Source organism: Podarcis liolepis (genome assembly GCF_965112155.1).
Source record: "Podarcis liolepis genome assembly, chromosome: 10".
In the NCBI taxonomy this organism is placed as follows: Eukaryota; Metazoa; Chordata; class Lepidosauria; order Squamata; family Lacertidae; genus Podarcis; species Podarcis liolepis.
In genome coordinates, this window is record NC_139562.1 from 35704925 (window position 1) to 35720628 (window position 15704).

At 39.5% G+C, this 15704-nt stretch overlaps 1 protein-coding gene across 3 annotated transcripts in view; it reads left to right on the plus strand.

The window, feature by feature from the left end:
- CDK17 (cyclin dependent kinase 17) overlaps positions 1-15704 on the plus strand; it is a 71655-nt gene that overhangs the window by 35147 nt on the left and 20804 nt on the right. For all 3 annotated transcript variants that reach the window (XM_083462925.1, XM_083462927.1, XM_083462926.1), the window contains exons 4-5: positions 3670-3803; positions 11868-11993. In XM_083462925.1, the coding sequence (XP_083319051.1) occupies positions 3670-3803; positions 11868-11993 (260 nt within the window). The remainder of the gene's footprint in view (positions 1-3669; positions 3804-11867; positions 11994-15704) is intronic.

Here is a 15704-nt window from a genome sequence, read left to right on the forward strand (position 1 = left end):
TCGTATTCATAACAGTGGAGTGATAGAATATTTTGTTGTCTGATATCAACCATTCTGCAACTAACTACTTAATCTGCAGATGGCACTTTTCAATAAAGCCAAAATAAAAAAATTCCTTCCAGTAGCACCTTAAAGACCAACTAAGTTAGTTCTTGGTATGAGCTTTCGTGTGCATGCACATACACCCGGACAACACCATTACTGGCCCCAACAACATCACACATACCATCTCGGGACTATTTAATTGCTCATCGTCTAACATTGTGTATGCCATCAAATGCCAACAGTGTCCTTCAGCTCTCTATATTGGACAAACAGGCCAAACCTTACGCCAAAGAATAAACGGACATAAATCTGACATCAAGAATCACAAAACAGAGAAACCAGTAGGAGAACACTTCAATCTCCCAGGACATTCTATACAAGATCTCAAAGTAGCTGTTTTACTACAAAGGAATTTCAGAAACAGACTGGAAAGAGAAGCTGCTGAATTACAACTCATTACCAAACTTAAAACAATGGAAAAACCTGGGCTGAACAAAGACATTGGATTCTTATCTCACTATACATGACTAAACCATTTCTCACCTCCTCACCCCTTGCCTTCTCCTGTAAGACCTATTACAGTCGTTAAGAGTCGTCAACAGGCTCTCCCATCTATCTGCCTATCTCCCATTCCCACCACCCTTCTGAGTTACACCCCTCCCCACCTTCTCACTATATAGAAGGATCTGGCAACTTCTGTTTCAGTGTATCTGAAGAAGTGTGCATGCACACGAAAGCTCATACCAAGAACTAACTTAGTTGGTCTTTAAGGTGCTACTGGAAGGAATTTTTTTATTTTGACTATGGCAGACCAACACGGCTACCTATCTACTACTTCAATAAAGCCTTCACCTTCCTCATCAGTCATTTTCCATATAATTTATTTAAAGCATGTATGTGACAATACACATACAAACATGTTTTGTTGTATCAAAGGCCTATTTATAAACCCTGTACCAGGATTTGATTTAATTCCTTTTCATTAGTTGACAGTACTGGAATACATAATGGGAAATTGTAGAACCTCTTTTATTAGATCATTATTGGATAATTATTTAAAAAATAATATATTGCATTTATTAGTGTATAGTGCTAAAATCTAGGCATTGTAGCATCAGGATTTATTTAATTAGCTATCCATTTCTGTTATGGGAACATAGTGCTAAAGTAGCATTTATTGGGGGGTGGGGAATCAAATAACAAAGTAAATGTTTAAAATGGCACAAAGCCTATAGTATCAGCAGGTGATTGCATCACCCTTGTCACCTAAACCTGAGTCAACATGCGTTGGATATGATATGTAATGGATGCACTTGCACATTGTCTAATGTTGCTTTTGCATAACTAGGCCTATGTTGATTGGACTTGTGTACGTACACAGCAGTTTATATGCACAGGTGGAACAGGTGTAGTCTTTCTCCTCTCCCACACATTGATTGCACATGATTTGCCTAGAACATAAAGCATCCTGTAACCCCATACTAAAGGAAATCAGCTTCTGTCAAAATCAAATATATGTATGCATTTCCATAGTGGGTTAGATAATCTTCAGTAAACCGGAGCAAGGCATTGGATTTGTGTAGTCCACCCCACTCTCCTCCTGTGCCTGACTAGTTTTACTTTCAATTTCAAAGAATCTTGACTTACTGTTAGGTGCAAAAGAGGAATCCTGTTTTAAAGCAAACAATAGTTAAACCTCTAGTGGGCAAAAGATCAGCCAGGTTCTGGGTGATTTTCAGTAGATCAATAATTGCAGTAGGCAATATTTTTTCTGAATCCAAATATGTTAAAGAATAGCAGCAACAAAATGACTCTTCCCACCTTGATTTTGAGATTCAGTTTTGCATGGCTGTGAACTCAGTTCAGCTTTGGTACTCAAAAGAGAGCCAGTGTGGTGTAGTGATTAAGAGTGGTAGATTTGTAATCTGGGGAACCGGGTTTGCATCTCCACTCCTCCACATGCAGCTGCTGGGTGACCTTGGGCCAGTCACACTTCTTTGAAGTCTCTCAGCCCCACTCACCTCACAGAGTGTTTGTTGTGGGGGAGGAAGGGAAAGGAGAATGTGAGCCGCTTTGAGACTCCTGAAGGGGAGTGATAAAGCGGGATATCAAATCCAAAATAATAATAAAAAAGAGCCAGCACAAGATGTTCTGCTGCCTGAGGGAGAGCCTATAGTGTACGTGTACCAAATCTCTTCAGGGCCTCCAACAAGCAATGCCTCGCTTTAACAAAGTTTCCTAGGGAACATAGGGTCCTTCCAGAATGAGGCATTGTGGGTGAGGCATTGTGTGAGCAGCTGCTTTGCTGTGACAGCAGCAGCGAGTATTATTTAAAGTTTTGAGAAAACTATTAGACTTTAAACACTTTGTAACTTATGTTTTAAACCATGGATTGAAGCTGTCTTGTTAGCAGTTAACCTTTGTTTTAACCAATATTCCAGGATTGCACATAACTCTAAGCTGAGTTTCTTTGAAACTGTAAAGTCTTGACTGTATGAGAGGAGAAGGGAGAGAGCAGCATGCAAAGCCCCACACCATTTGTAGACTCGCTGAGGCTTCTCTGTGTTGTAGTAAACCATGGTTTCATTTTACAAATGAACCAGCCCATTGTATTGCTGGATTATTTCTTCTAGGACAGTTTGTTTGGTTGTAGACTTGTGCCTTATTATAATATTTTCCATCCAGAGATGTATGCACTCCCCCATTTTTGAAAAGGAATCTGTTAAATACTATGCAGCATGACAAGATAATTCACACCGCTGAATTCTTTAGAATGGCCTAGATATGCCTTTTATCTTGCAGTCTTATGTTTCATCAAGAAAGTACTCCTTGTTTGCTTTGAAAATCATAGATTTGGTGTACCTAAGAAAAATAGTCTGTTCATATTTCCCTCACTGGAATATATTGGCTAAAGCATTGTTAATCCCTCTTAATAGTGACCAAACGTCTTTAAAAACAACAACAACAACAACAACAACAACAACTAGACATTTTCTTATTTTTCCTTCATAAAGTTGTCATTAGAGGTAAATAATACAAATCTGAATGTAATTTAGTCATCACTAGTTGTGGTTCTTGTATGTTTTTGTCATTTCCAACTATCTTTTAAGAACACTAAAAAATACACGCAAATGTTAACATTCACAATTTGACATTTACTATTGCATATGCAAGGAGCTGATTTGCACTGTTACCCATTTCAAGAACACAGTGCCATTACTTGAAGTTGTTTGATAATTGAATATTACTCTCGCTCGAAATATTCTTTCTTAGCAGCTTTTAAATAAAGCATCCTCTTAAATGTATCCTTAATATGAAGCTGTATGACTTTGCAGAAGATTTTGACCGTACACATTCTAAACTCATTTTTCCTGCTATCTCAACTGCATATTGGTAGCCTTCGTATTCAAAGACAAGCAGATCGAAGAAGTTTCAATTAAAAAATAGAAACTCAAGTCAATAAGACTTGTTGGACCAAAATGGCGTTTTTTATATTTAGAAAGAACAATCATGTCGTGGGCACAATCTTATTGATAAAATGGGTACTACATTAGTTTCGTCCAGTGCCTTTGGTTGGCAGTAAAGGCAGAAATGTGAAGTAATGGCTGGTTTTCTTTGATTTAGATATTGTACATGAAAATCTGAAAATGGGATCAGATGGTGAAAGTGATCAAGCTTCCGGAACGTCGTCTGATGAAGTCCAATCCCCTACAGGTGTTTGCCTCAGAAACCGGATACACAGAAGGATTTCCATGGAGGTAATACTCCCCCATGGGAAACTATATTATGTTAACAAGAGACTTGGGATTTGTTTGCCTGCTTTTAACTACTTCCTTTCTTGTCAGTTAGTTTTAGAGTAAATTCATTGATGTTCACTATAATTAGCTGGTAGTTACTGAAGTAGCAATTAACTTTTTTCATGCTTTTTCCAAATAATATTTGATAGTGTTGTGAGACCTTCTTGTAAATAAATAATCTAACCCTTTAGAGTTGATATGTGAATATCTTAAAGTGTACAGTGATTAACTCTCCTAGTCTGAAGGCTGGGCCAGTGTACTTTAATTTACCCTTCCAGAGAAGAATGGTCAACCAACTTGAATGGCCATGTTTAGTTCCTGAGTCTGCCGTCTTAAGGAGAATGATTGTTTTGCATGGCAGCTTAATTTTTAAGACCTGTCTACTTTTTTTTAATAGCTTCACTTTCAGTTTTCTCCTGTTCTCCTAAGTTTTCCCTCCTTTTCCAGTGTTTTAGTTTGTTTGAATTCATGTAGTTTTTCCAGGGCTTATCAGTGCCCATAGATCTTCTATTCCTTTGCCCCCTAATTCAGTGGGAAATGGATAGCATGCCCCCATCATAAGAACACAGGAAGAGTCCTCCTGAAAGGAGAGGTTTTCCTCAGCTTTGAATTCAGATTCCTTCTATTCTTGCTGTACTGCAAGAAGTGTGAAATGAGTCGATGGAAGCATGGTCATTGACACCATAAATCGTGGAATTGTCCAACCATTCTGGCCATCCCAGTGTCCCTCTGAGTTCCCTGGACTTGACAAAGGGCACCTCAAACAATCATAACCCTCAGAATTTACTTGGGGTTCCTGGACAAAGTCTAGGAAGTTTAAGCACTTTCTGGTGCCCCTCTTGGAGGAACTGAAGTTGGCAGGGAAAGGAGGTCGCAACATGACTCTAAATGCTTCTACTCTGAGCGGGAAGAGATTTCCTCAGCTACAGCTGTCTCCAAGAATGGAAGGGAATTTCTTTCTGGAAGGAAATATTGAAGTTGGTTCAATATTGAAGGTCTCTGTCTGGAGGCACCCACAGCTTCCCTGTTGCACAACAATAGGCCACTTTTCTATTGGTAAACGTATTTGCCTCCAGTGACTTGGTGAGTGTAATTAAACTGAGAGCAAGTGGGAGGCTAACTTCCAGTGTTGTAATTCCAATCCTAAATGAGACATCTGCTGCTGGTGAGGGGGGGGGGGGAGAGGAGAATCCCAAGCACATTTAGTTTGACCCAAAGAGACATGGTGTTGAAAATTCCAGATGCTCAAAATTGCCCAGAAGCATCGTGAAATAAAAACATATGAAAGATGTAAACATAATATAGGCCTGAGGGGGTGGTATTGATGATATATGTGGGCCCATTCCAAATCTATATCTGTGAGGTTAGAAGCTACGAGAGTAAACCTGGTCAGACCATAGGTCTTTTTCCACATCGTCTGGGTGAATGCCACATCATCCTAGGATGGAGAAGTATAGGTCGGGGGCTAGTTTGTGTGTGAGTTTTTGCCTGGGCTGGAAACTAGACAGAAAAGCTTGGCTTTGAGAACTGCCCAGTTGGAGTGTTAACACTATGAGCCCTGGAGTCTCTTGCTGCTCGGAGACAGGGGTGTCTGATTTTGGTACCAGGGCATTTCAAATAAATATTCTCAGATTTTGTGTTGTGAAGTGCACCAAATGTTGCTGGGGGGAAAGCACTACACCCTATTGTGGCCAGATTTTGGAACTTTCTTCAGGAGTTTGTTTTGCCCTCGTCAACTTTCATTTCCTGGCATGCAGACTCTTGAGCAAAGATGGGGAACTTGTGGCCTTCAGGATGTTGTTGGACTACAACATGTAATTAGCAGGACATGATTTAACTGTTGTTGACCATATAGTGATGGCCACAGATTCCCTTCCCTCGCCGCTTACTAATCTGCATAACACTTCAGAAACTAAACACAATGGGAGAGTTCTAGACTTCTTCAGCTTTTCAGTCTTCCTGTTTAACAAACGGAATCTTGTATGATGGTAAACAAAGGGAGGAAAGAATACTTAATTTCCTTCATTTATAAGGCTTTGTATGCATGCCAGCCATCCTACCTGGAGAAAAATTGCAGCAAAACTGAGATGTAACTAGTTGATAATTTTAATATACAAGGGCAAAACCTACTTTAAAGTCAACTTCGTAATTGTAGAACCTTACAAAGTTGTTGCCCAAAAGAAAGTCCAAAAGAACTTTGACAATTATAATTTTGCTTTTTGGATTCAATTCAGGACACATTTTTCCTATTTATTTGTGTGGCAACTTGCCCATTTCACCTGTTTGAGTTTATGTACTAAGAATGCAAAAAGCAGCCTTGACATTCACTTTAGTTATTTCCCTCCAAATTAAGTATCCAGACTGAAAGCCTTTTACATTTAGCAGTTTGAAAATGATGCACATAATACTCATAATTAAGTTCATCAGATAAACTCTGGAAACATTTTCCTCACAGACTGTCGGTTCTTCCATTTCTTCCCTCCGCTACCAAATTCAAAATATGTGTTTCTAATGCCATTGAAATTAGAATGACATGATTTAATTACACGTCTGTTGGCAAGCACAATCAATGATGTCAGTGCTGGCAAGATGTCTGGGTGCTCTGAAAAATGAGGCTGTTGATAACAAGTTAGAGATTGCAAGGATAAGTTTGGACAATATCTACTTTTCAGAATTATTTTATTGTATAATAGATGAGACCACTTGAGTGGTGGCTCCTCTTATTGAACTGGAATGTCTTTCAATTGTGATGCCAGTAGCATGTATAGCAGTTAAAAGATTCTGCTGTGGTTATTACAGCAGCTTTCTGCAACCTGGTGCTCTCCAGATTTTTGGACTACAACTCCCATCAGCCCCCAGCCATGATTGTAGTCAAGAACATCTGAAGGACAGCAGGTTGGAGAAACCTGTTTTGTCTGTCCTACACAGACAGTAGTATATATATACTATATGCCAACTAGATTGCTCACTGGGACAAGACAGTTTGAGCATATTACACTGATTCTGGTCTGACTGTGCTGGTTGCCAATCAGTTTCTGGACCCAATTCAAGGTGCTGGTTTTGACCTATAAAGCCTTAAACGGCTCAGGACTGTAGTACTCCCTCTCTCTATGTGAACCTACCAGGACCTTAGGTCTCTAAGGTCCTTCTTTGTGTGCCTCCTCCATGAGAGGTCCAAAGGGGGCAACACAATAACAGGCCTTTTCTGTAGTGGCCCCCTGTTGTGGAATACTCTCCCCAGGGAGCTTCGGCTAGCACCTTCATTATACACCTTTAGGCACCAGGCAAAAACACTCCTCTTCAACTAGGCCTTTGGTTGATTGACATCCACTGCCCTTTTAAATGTGTTGTGCGAGGGAGGATTATTGGTTTGTTTTTATTTTGTATTTTGTTAGTTTTTATATTGTGATTTTATGTTGTGAACCACCCTGAGATCTATGGTTGAAGGGCGGGATACAAATTTATTTATTTATTTATTTATTTATTTATTTAATAATAATAATAACCAGTAACTTTTGTTCTAATCTCCATACTCCCCTTCATTCCATGAGCAACATACTGTCTAAGAAGGGTCTTCAGTCAGACTATGATCTTCTTTTCTCTTATATAGAACATAATTTTTCAAATGTGTAATCTTTTTCACATATCCACTAAGCACATTTTTTATTATTTTAAAAAACTAATTACAACTTCGTTTTAAAAATGTCTGTATTAAACTGTTAGGTTTTCATTCACAGTTTTAAGTTCTCTTACAGTTTGAAGATCTTATAAAGATTATGTTTAGCTTTCTGTCCATTTATGAGGTAATGATTTCTCCATGAGTGTGTTTGGAGTGTTCCAAAGTTGAGCTCTTAATGCTTACTGACCTTTCTGAGATGTGTTCTGCTTCAGATGTGTTAGAAAATTTAATTTATGCAAAATAGATTTGCTGGAGAAGGCTGTGTGGTTTAAAATGGCTCCCATGTCTGTGAATGACATGATTAACTTGATAGGCAATGTGTTCCTTTGATCAGCAGTTTTCAGATTGTGTGGTGAGCCTGGGGATGAGGTAGTGAACATAAGACGCTTGGAAATGGAGTGAAGTTGAAAGGAGGGAAAGGATCCTTGAGCACATAGAACCTGAGGCACTTTATTGCCCAGCAGTAGCTATTTAGCAGTGCCTAGGGGGCGGGTGGTGCTGTGGTTTAAACCACTGAGCCTCCTGGGCTTGCCGATCAGAAGGTCGGCGGTTCGAAGCCCCGCAACGGGGTGAGCTCCTGTTGCTCTGTCCCAGCTTCTGCCAACCTAGCAATTCAAAAGCACACCAGTGCAAGTAGATAAATAGGTACCGCTGCAGCAGGAAGGTAAACGGTGTTTCCGTGCGCTCTGGCTTCTGTCATGGTGTCCTGTTCTGTCAGAAGCAGTATAGTCATACTGGCCACATTACCTTGAAAGCTGTCTGTTGACAAACGCCGACTCCCTCGACCTGAAGCGAGATGAACGCCTCACCTCATAGTCACCCTTGACTGGAGTTTAACCATCCGGGGGTCCTTTACCTTTTTTGCCTTACCTATTTAGCAGTGCAGCAGCCCAACCCACTGTGACATCCATGGAAGCTGTAAAGAGGAAGGGAACAGAGCTAAGTGTCAGCTTCTCCCCTCTCATGCCTTCTTCCTTGGCTGGCTGGAGCATGGGATATGCTCTTCTCATGCTTATGTTACATAAGTGTCCCAAACCACAGATCTTTCTCATGCAGCAGTGGGCTTGCACATATCTTGTGTGCCAAAGAAATAATGGGTTGTGTGTTCCAGGGCTTCAGTAACACAGAAAACAATTGTATCAATTTTTTACTGTGACGTTAAGCTGGAAAGGTTCTTAGGACCCCTTAGTTGAACCCAATTGTAAATGAAAGCAATTTTGGGAAGATCAGTTGTCATCTACTATATAAAATAGTAGAGATGCACACTTATGGGAAGTTCAATGCAGCCTTTTTACATAAGGTGCGAAAGAAGCCAGAGGCTCCTGTACCTTTAATAGTTGCACAGAAGAGGCAGTTTCACTGTGCATGGCAAGTCACAGTCGCTGAAAACACCTCTTCTACACAACTATTAAAGATGCATAAGCCCCTGTTTTATTTTGGCATTTGCAAGACCAGAGAAGTTTGAGGAGCCCCATGCTATTTAAATGGTATGATCATTATTACTCTTTGTAGTATTTAATCTTCTCTTTTAAATTTTAGTAGAGCCCTTCATTTCTTAAAATTCAGCAGAACATTAAACAAGCAAGTGCAATAAACATTGTGATGTCAGCCACTCATAAGTCATTTTGTGCTGCAGAAAAATTGACTTCCTTCATGAGGGAAGTATTACTCATTGCCATTAGCTGAGTGTGTTCCTGACATGGCATGATACAGTAAAACAACAAAATGGTGCACCATGATTCATGTTTGAAAATTGTCTGGTGCCTACACATAGATTAGTGTCATGGCCTATATGCCTTTATTTGGGCATCCTGATCTTTTGCTATTTTATTTACCTTACACGTTACCTTTCCAACAAAACAAATAATGTTTACAGTCCTTAAAACCCACAGTTGTTTGGGATCTGAAGGTTTCTTCTGCTCATACAGTTGCCATTTTACACCTTGCTCTGAAGTCTTGAGCAAAGTAAGTGAAAGCAACCCAACATTACTTTCAACAGTACAAGATTTTGTGTGTCTGCAAGTATCCTGAGAAAAGGCTAAGTTGTGGAAGTTACAATCCTTATATTTCAAAGACTGTAGAAGTTACAGTACTTTAATTTGTGCATCCAGTTCACTGCAAGTGTTCCAGTTCTGTCATGTTACAAAAATGCAATGTGATAAGTTAGCTTGGAAAAAAACTGCGAGAAAGGAGAGCTCATGCTGTATAATAAGAGTACATAATACAAAAACAGTAAGAAAAGTGGACCCATGTGTATGGCATGGACTCATAGTTTCTTGCCATGTTGGAAGACGCAATTAAATATTTACATATTATGTATGCTTTTATTTGTAAGGCTGTGGTGCCTTTAGGGTCAGCTTATCAGGAAATTAAACGGCAGAGCAAACAGCATCGTGGAACAAACAAGCCATATGAAATCCTCTTTGCTGAGCAGCAGCAGTGTAACTTATTAGCAAGCAGCTTGTGGCTGTTGCTGACATGATGTCTTCCTGATGCTAGTTGAAACTGGTGAGATGGCTGATTCAGTCTGATACTTACACAAGAGAGCAAATCACTTTCATTTGACCTATAATGGATTCTCTGGGCAATCAAGCTGACATCTACAAACTTTGAAGCTCAATCTTTCCCCCCTCTTCTCATTGGTAATGTTACGGGATCCTGATGACCATGGCATGTGGGCATCGCTTTCCATTTATTCTATCTCTGTGATAGCATTGCAGTAGCAAGGACAATACTATAGTTAGAGTCAAATAATTAAGTGCCTGTCCTCATGATTTATTATGTGCTTCTCAGCTACTGTAATAAAGAAGATTTGGGAACCTGAAGCAATTATTTTAGGCTTCTAGCCTCTTTGCCAATTGTTTAATAATTTATCTTTTTGTGCTTTCTGTCCAGTGAAGTGCACCTATATTATTAAAGCTTACGTTGCACTTTTCTGGAAAGTTTATCCTCTTCTTTGCCTTCAGTCCTCATCTCTCTTTTACTTTCTGCTTCTATTCTTTCACATCTCTTCTTTCTTTATAACTTACTTTGCTGCTTCCTCAACAGTTTATTATTCCCTGGCTCTCAATAATTCTGTCTGACAGCCAAGAATATGAACTATTTTAAAAACACTGGATTATGTCTATAAACATCACTTGTCAGCTTCAGGCCAGGTTAGAGCTATGCCTTATATCTTTCCAGACAGTCCCTCTCATTCAGTAGCAGTTCAGGCCCAAACCCAATTTAAGCTTCAAGAGTTTGAAACTGTTATCAAGTGCTGATCCATTTTGAAAACTGTCGCAGTTTGGAAGAAGTTGCCAAAAACTGGTGTGCAAGTGTACCTTATTACTGATAAACCTTCCTAGCTGTTGGAAGCTGTCTAGAGGTTAACTGCTGCCTGCTGTCCACAATGGTCTTACGTTTATAAATCTGAATATAAGAATATAATTGAAATACTTACTGTACCTAAAAGGGCAGATAATATAAATCAGAACTTAATACAAGTCCACTTGGAATCAGAGCATCAGATTTGACCTTTATCTTGTTCCAGGTTAAGTAATAGTTGAGTTATGAGAACATCTAGGCCACACTTCAGTGGCAGGGTGAGGGGAGAAGCCTAAAGCATGCCAGACTGGTAAATTACGTTGCAGAAAAGTGTGGTGCTAATGGACTCAACCCAGAACATGGTCAGAATTGTTTTATTTAGAGAATGGAATATTAGGGATCTTGGGCTCCAGAGGTTACCTTTGCCTCTGCCAAGTATCATCAGTCTGTGAGGTCCATTTGAGAGGAAAAGAAACTCAAGAATACTTGCTAATGTATGTGATTAAACTGTGAGTGTCTGAGAAGGTTTGAATATGACTCTTCTTAAGCATTATGGAGACGGCCTTCATCCCTGAGCACCTGTTGACAGTTACCATATTTTAGGTGTGTGTGTTTACACACATATATATATAATAGAACACAACAGATTTCAACCATATATGTAGTTACTTGGGTGTAAGTCTAGCTAGGCTTGATGGGGTTACTTCAGAGTATGGGATCATACTCTGAAGCACATCCTTTTGTGCAGTAATGCAAATACATATTTGTTTCGTTGAAGCAGTTGAGATGTGTAGTACAACTGCAGTTCTCTTTGGAAACAAGTTGTTTTGAGATTTACTGGTTCTTGGAGATCGTGTCCAATAGCAAGTTGACCTAACCGTGGCATAACTATTAGATATATGATGCTTCCTTCACAATTAGTATTTTCAATTATTGAACATTGTAATGTTCTTTGAATCAACTCTATAGTTGATTGGTGCCTGTTTTTGGGTTTTTAAAATTACTTGTGCCCCTCTAACAATGGTTGTTAACTTCCTTAGGACCTGAACAAACGTTTGTCACTACCTGCAGACATCAGGATACCAGATGGATATCTTGAAAAGCTACAGATAAACAGTCCACCGTTTGATCAACCAATGAGCAGACGATCTCGCAGAGCATCCCTGGTAAGTTGCTGCTACCTTTTCTAGTTGACAGATACTCTGGTAGCCCCTGAAATGTGTTGTGGCATTGGATTATGACTAGCAGTGTTTGTGGTCTGCTGCACAGCAGTGTGGCACACCTGCTACTGTCTCTCACATTGCTTGATTTTTTTGGACTCAGTTCCAGTAGTTTCTTCTGCTCCTCTCTATACTTAGGATACAGATACCTGACCACTGACTTCTTGCACATCTGTCATAGTGGTCACCCAAAATATGGTCAGCTCATTAACAGCTGCCAGAATAAATTATATCTTTGTGTACATTTCATGTACTTATATCTTTGGTATATGCACAGGGAAGTGTGTAATTACTAGATAGTTATTACTAGCGTTATTTATAATTTAGACTTTTATTTAAAAAGAACATAATGCTGGGCTAGAAAGTGGGTTGGGTGATGGTGGTAGTGGCATTTGTTTTGTAAATATCACTGTTATTATTGTCCTCCACATCATCATCATCCCTTTCCCCTGCTGGTTTGTTCATGCTTATTTTTATTTGGAATGATGATGCCAAAGCTTTGTTTGCACCGTGGGTTCCTGCCAATGGTACCCAACTGTGAGCTCTTCCCCGGCACCTCGCACTTGAAACTTCTCATATTATGTGTCCCTGTGGAATCATAAATTATTAAATGCCCTAGTTATAAGTATTCTGTGATTTATAAAAACATGCCTCAGACAAGGGAAGACCGCAGCAGTTGCAGTGTGCCTTCTATACCATATTAAAATGAAGTTCTGCTGAAAGCACTAGTGTCGTAGCATTGAAAGAGGTGATAAAATGCAAAGCTTATTGTTTCAGTGTGAGCTTAATCGCTGATTGGAACTTTAAAAATACTTTTTTTAAGAGTATGCCTAGAACATTGTTTCTTGTTTTAAGTCAGTTTTTATTCATAGCATTTATTTATAACAATCATGCTGGCTTTGTTTTAAACTTGGAGAAAATATTATGTGTAAGTACTTACTTCTGCCAATCGGAGGTAGGGTAGCTCTTGTTTACATTGCAAGTTATGCCAGACATAAGGACATGGTGACTTCTTGAAGATTGTGAATGGATCTTCATGAAGGCTTTGAAAATATAACTTGCAGTCATCCAACACAAACATTTAATTACATGAATGAGGCATAAAAAGCTAAGAAGATCAGAAAGTTGTAGCGACAGCAGGCAAAGACTTTGGAATATTATTTGCAGTCGAGATAATCAAGAGGAGCAGATTTTTGAGGAAGAGCTTCCTTTTAGTAGGGTTGCTTTGGTATGGTGTTTTCCCCCTTGGATGAGAGGAAAGTGGACAGCTAAGGAAACTTGGAAGGTGAAAGTAAGGCTTTCATGGGAGTAGATTAGCTACAACAGAGGGAGGACACTATCCTAAATTGTAGAGGCAGAGGCAGGTTGCATATGGTGCCAGGTAGGAGAGTAGTAAGTTTATACCCAATGTTGGGTGTGTGTTGATGTTAGAAGTGTGTACTTAACAGTAGTTACTGATTCACAAATGGTAACTTCCTAATTGTGTAGATTGCAAACTGCCTTGGATTTTTTTTTGGGGGGGTGAAATGGAAAAAGAATAGAAAATGAATAAATTTGGTTACAGCAACTTTAAAGTCAAAAGAAAAAGCTACGGTTCTCTTAAGATCCTTTCAGCTGCAAAGAAGTGTTTTTATAGAAGGGCTGCTCTGTACCTGTCTTGGCACATTCAGATAAATCTATTTCAGTGTGCTTTATAGGATAGCTTGACTATTTTCCCTTCCGTCTCAAGCAATCCTTGTTTGTAGGAACCTGTTTTTCAAGCTGTAGTAGGGAAAATTGTGCCCTCTAATGAGCACAGTGTGCATTTAAAATGGACCCTCTCTTACAAGACGCCTTTTCTGCGCCCGCACTCCCCCTTCCACATTTAAAAGGACTTGTTGCTCCTTGTAAGCTGAGATCGGGCAGCTGTGTTTGGGTTTGCAGGCAATGCACGTGCTGCCTCTTTCCTTCTGCTCAGGCCGCTGTGCTCTTCTTTTGAGATGTGCAACAATTTTGTTTTGAAGAAACTCTGCATTCAACTTAGCCTTTCAGATATGGCACAAACCTTGCTGTTAGCAGAGGGAATCAAGTGTTGTTGTTTTTAAAAAATAGAGTAACAATTTTATGGTCTCCCTTTGAAAACATTTGCGTTAAAGGCCTAGCTTAGTGGAGTAAATATTTAATCAGTTTAGCATGTACTGACAAGTGCAAAGTTATGTTTGTAGCAATGTATCATCTTGGCACACCTTTAATTCATCTGTCATTTAAGAGCAAGAGTCTATACCTAATGTTTTTAACCCTTCTATGTTTTAGTGAACTATTACTGTGGTCAAATATATTCCAATTTAACCATTGGCTTTTTGTCACATCCACTAGTGGGGAAGGTGCAAGGATCCTCATGATCACATATCCCACTCCCCCCACCCCAACGTCTCTTGCATGGCTGGAAGAACTTCACCAATGCTTAATTTTCCTTGCCCTGAATGTCTGATTGTCATGTTGCCCAGACCGGAGGTTGTGGTTTCAAAACAGGGTCAGTTTCAAATCGTGGCAACTTCTAACCCTGGTTTCTGAAACTGGTTTGTTAAAAGCTAACCAGAGTTTGTTGTAAGTCAGGACAGAAACCTGGCATTCTTGGAAAGTGTAGTTTAGAAAGCAAAAGTCTTTTTTCTTGGAAAGCAAAGTCTTTTTCTTGACTGTGCAGGAAGGGAACTGAATACACAATTCCAGGGTTTCCAGCGACTCCCTCCTTGCACACCCATGGTTTAGCATGACCTGCAAATATGTCCTATGAGCTATATATCCAGTCACAAAATTTCACTCCCTTTTTTTGGCCTTGAACAAGAGTTAAATCTAGTCCTCAGTTTCCATTAGTGTAAAATGTTATGCAAGCACTTGCCAGTATTAGGAAAACAGTGGTGCTTCAGTTAGTTATATGGGTGCCAATGCTGGTGCTGTCAATAAGGGAGAAATGTTGCCTAGAACGAAGAGAGGAACGTTACGAAGTACACAGTGCTTTTTGCCCATAGAAGGTTTGCTGGTTGCTTAATAGGATGCCAAGGCCTGTTAGAAAAGACAGAAAAGACTTGCAGAAAAGGGCCACTACCTATACTGTACTTTTTCTGCTAGCCTGATGTGAGATACAAGTCAGTGATTTGTATCTCCAATATTTAATGTAAAAAAGGTACTGAGAGCTATTGGTTGTACTGCAAGAGTGCACCTTACAGGGGTGGTATCTCAAGACTGTAGAAGTTCCCAATCTTAATTCCTAGTCTTCAAAGCCTCAATGTTAATTTGAGTTTTCTTTCATCTCAGAACATCCTTGAAGTGGTAGTGGGGGAGGGGGAGGACAGAACTGAATAGTTCAATTCTATTTTATCTTAGCTACTTAATGTTCATGCAGCAGTTGCCTGTGTTGTTTAAATTGGAGGTTTTGACCGTGTTGGGGGTCATTTAATGGGCTCTGTATAGAGTTTTTCTTTTATTTACTTTCATTGGGGTCTACCTGTGTGGAGATTCTTTTTTTCTGTTTACTTTTGCCTTGATAACGCTTATAGTGAAACCCTCACAAATTGAAGTTGAAACTGCCCTTTACTGTAGGTGAATGAAATGTTATACATATTTAATACCATTTTGGGGGCCCAACTAAGTAGGAGAGTTAAACGAGTACAATTAGTT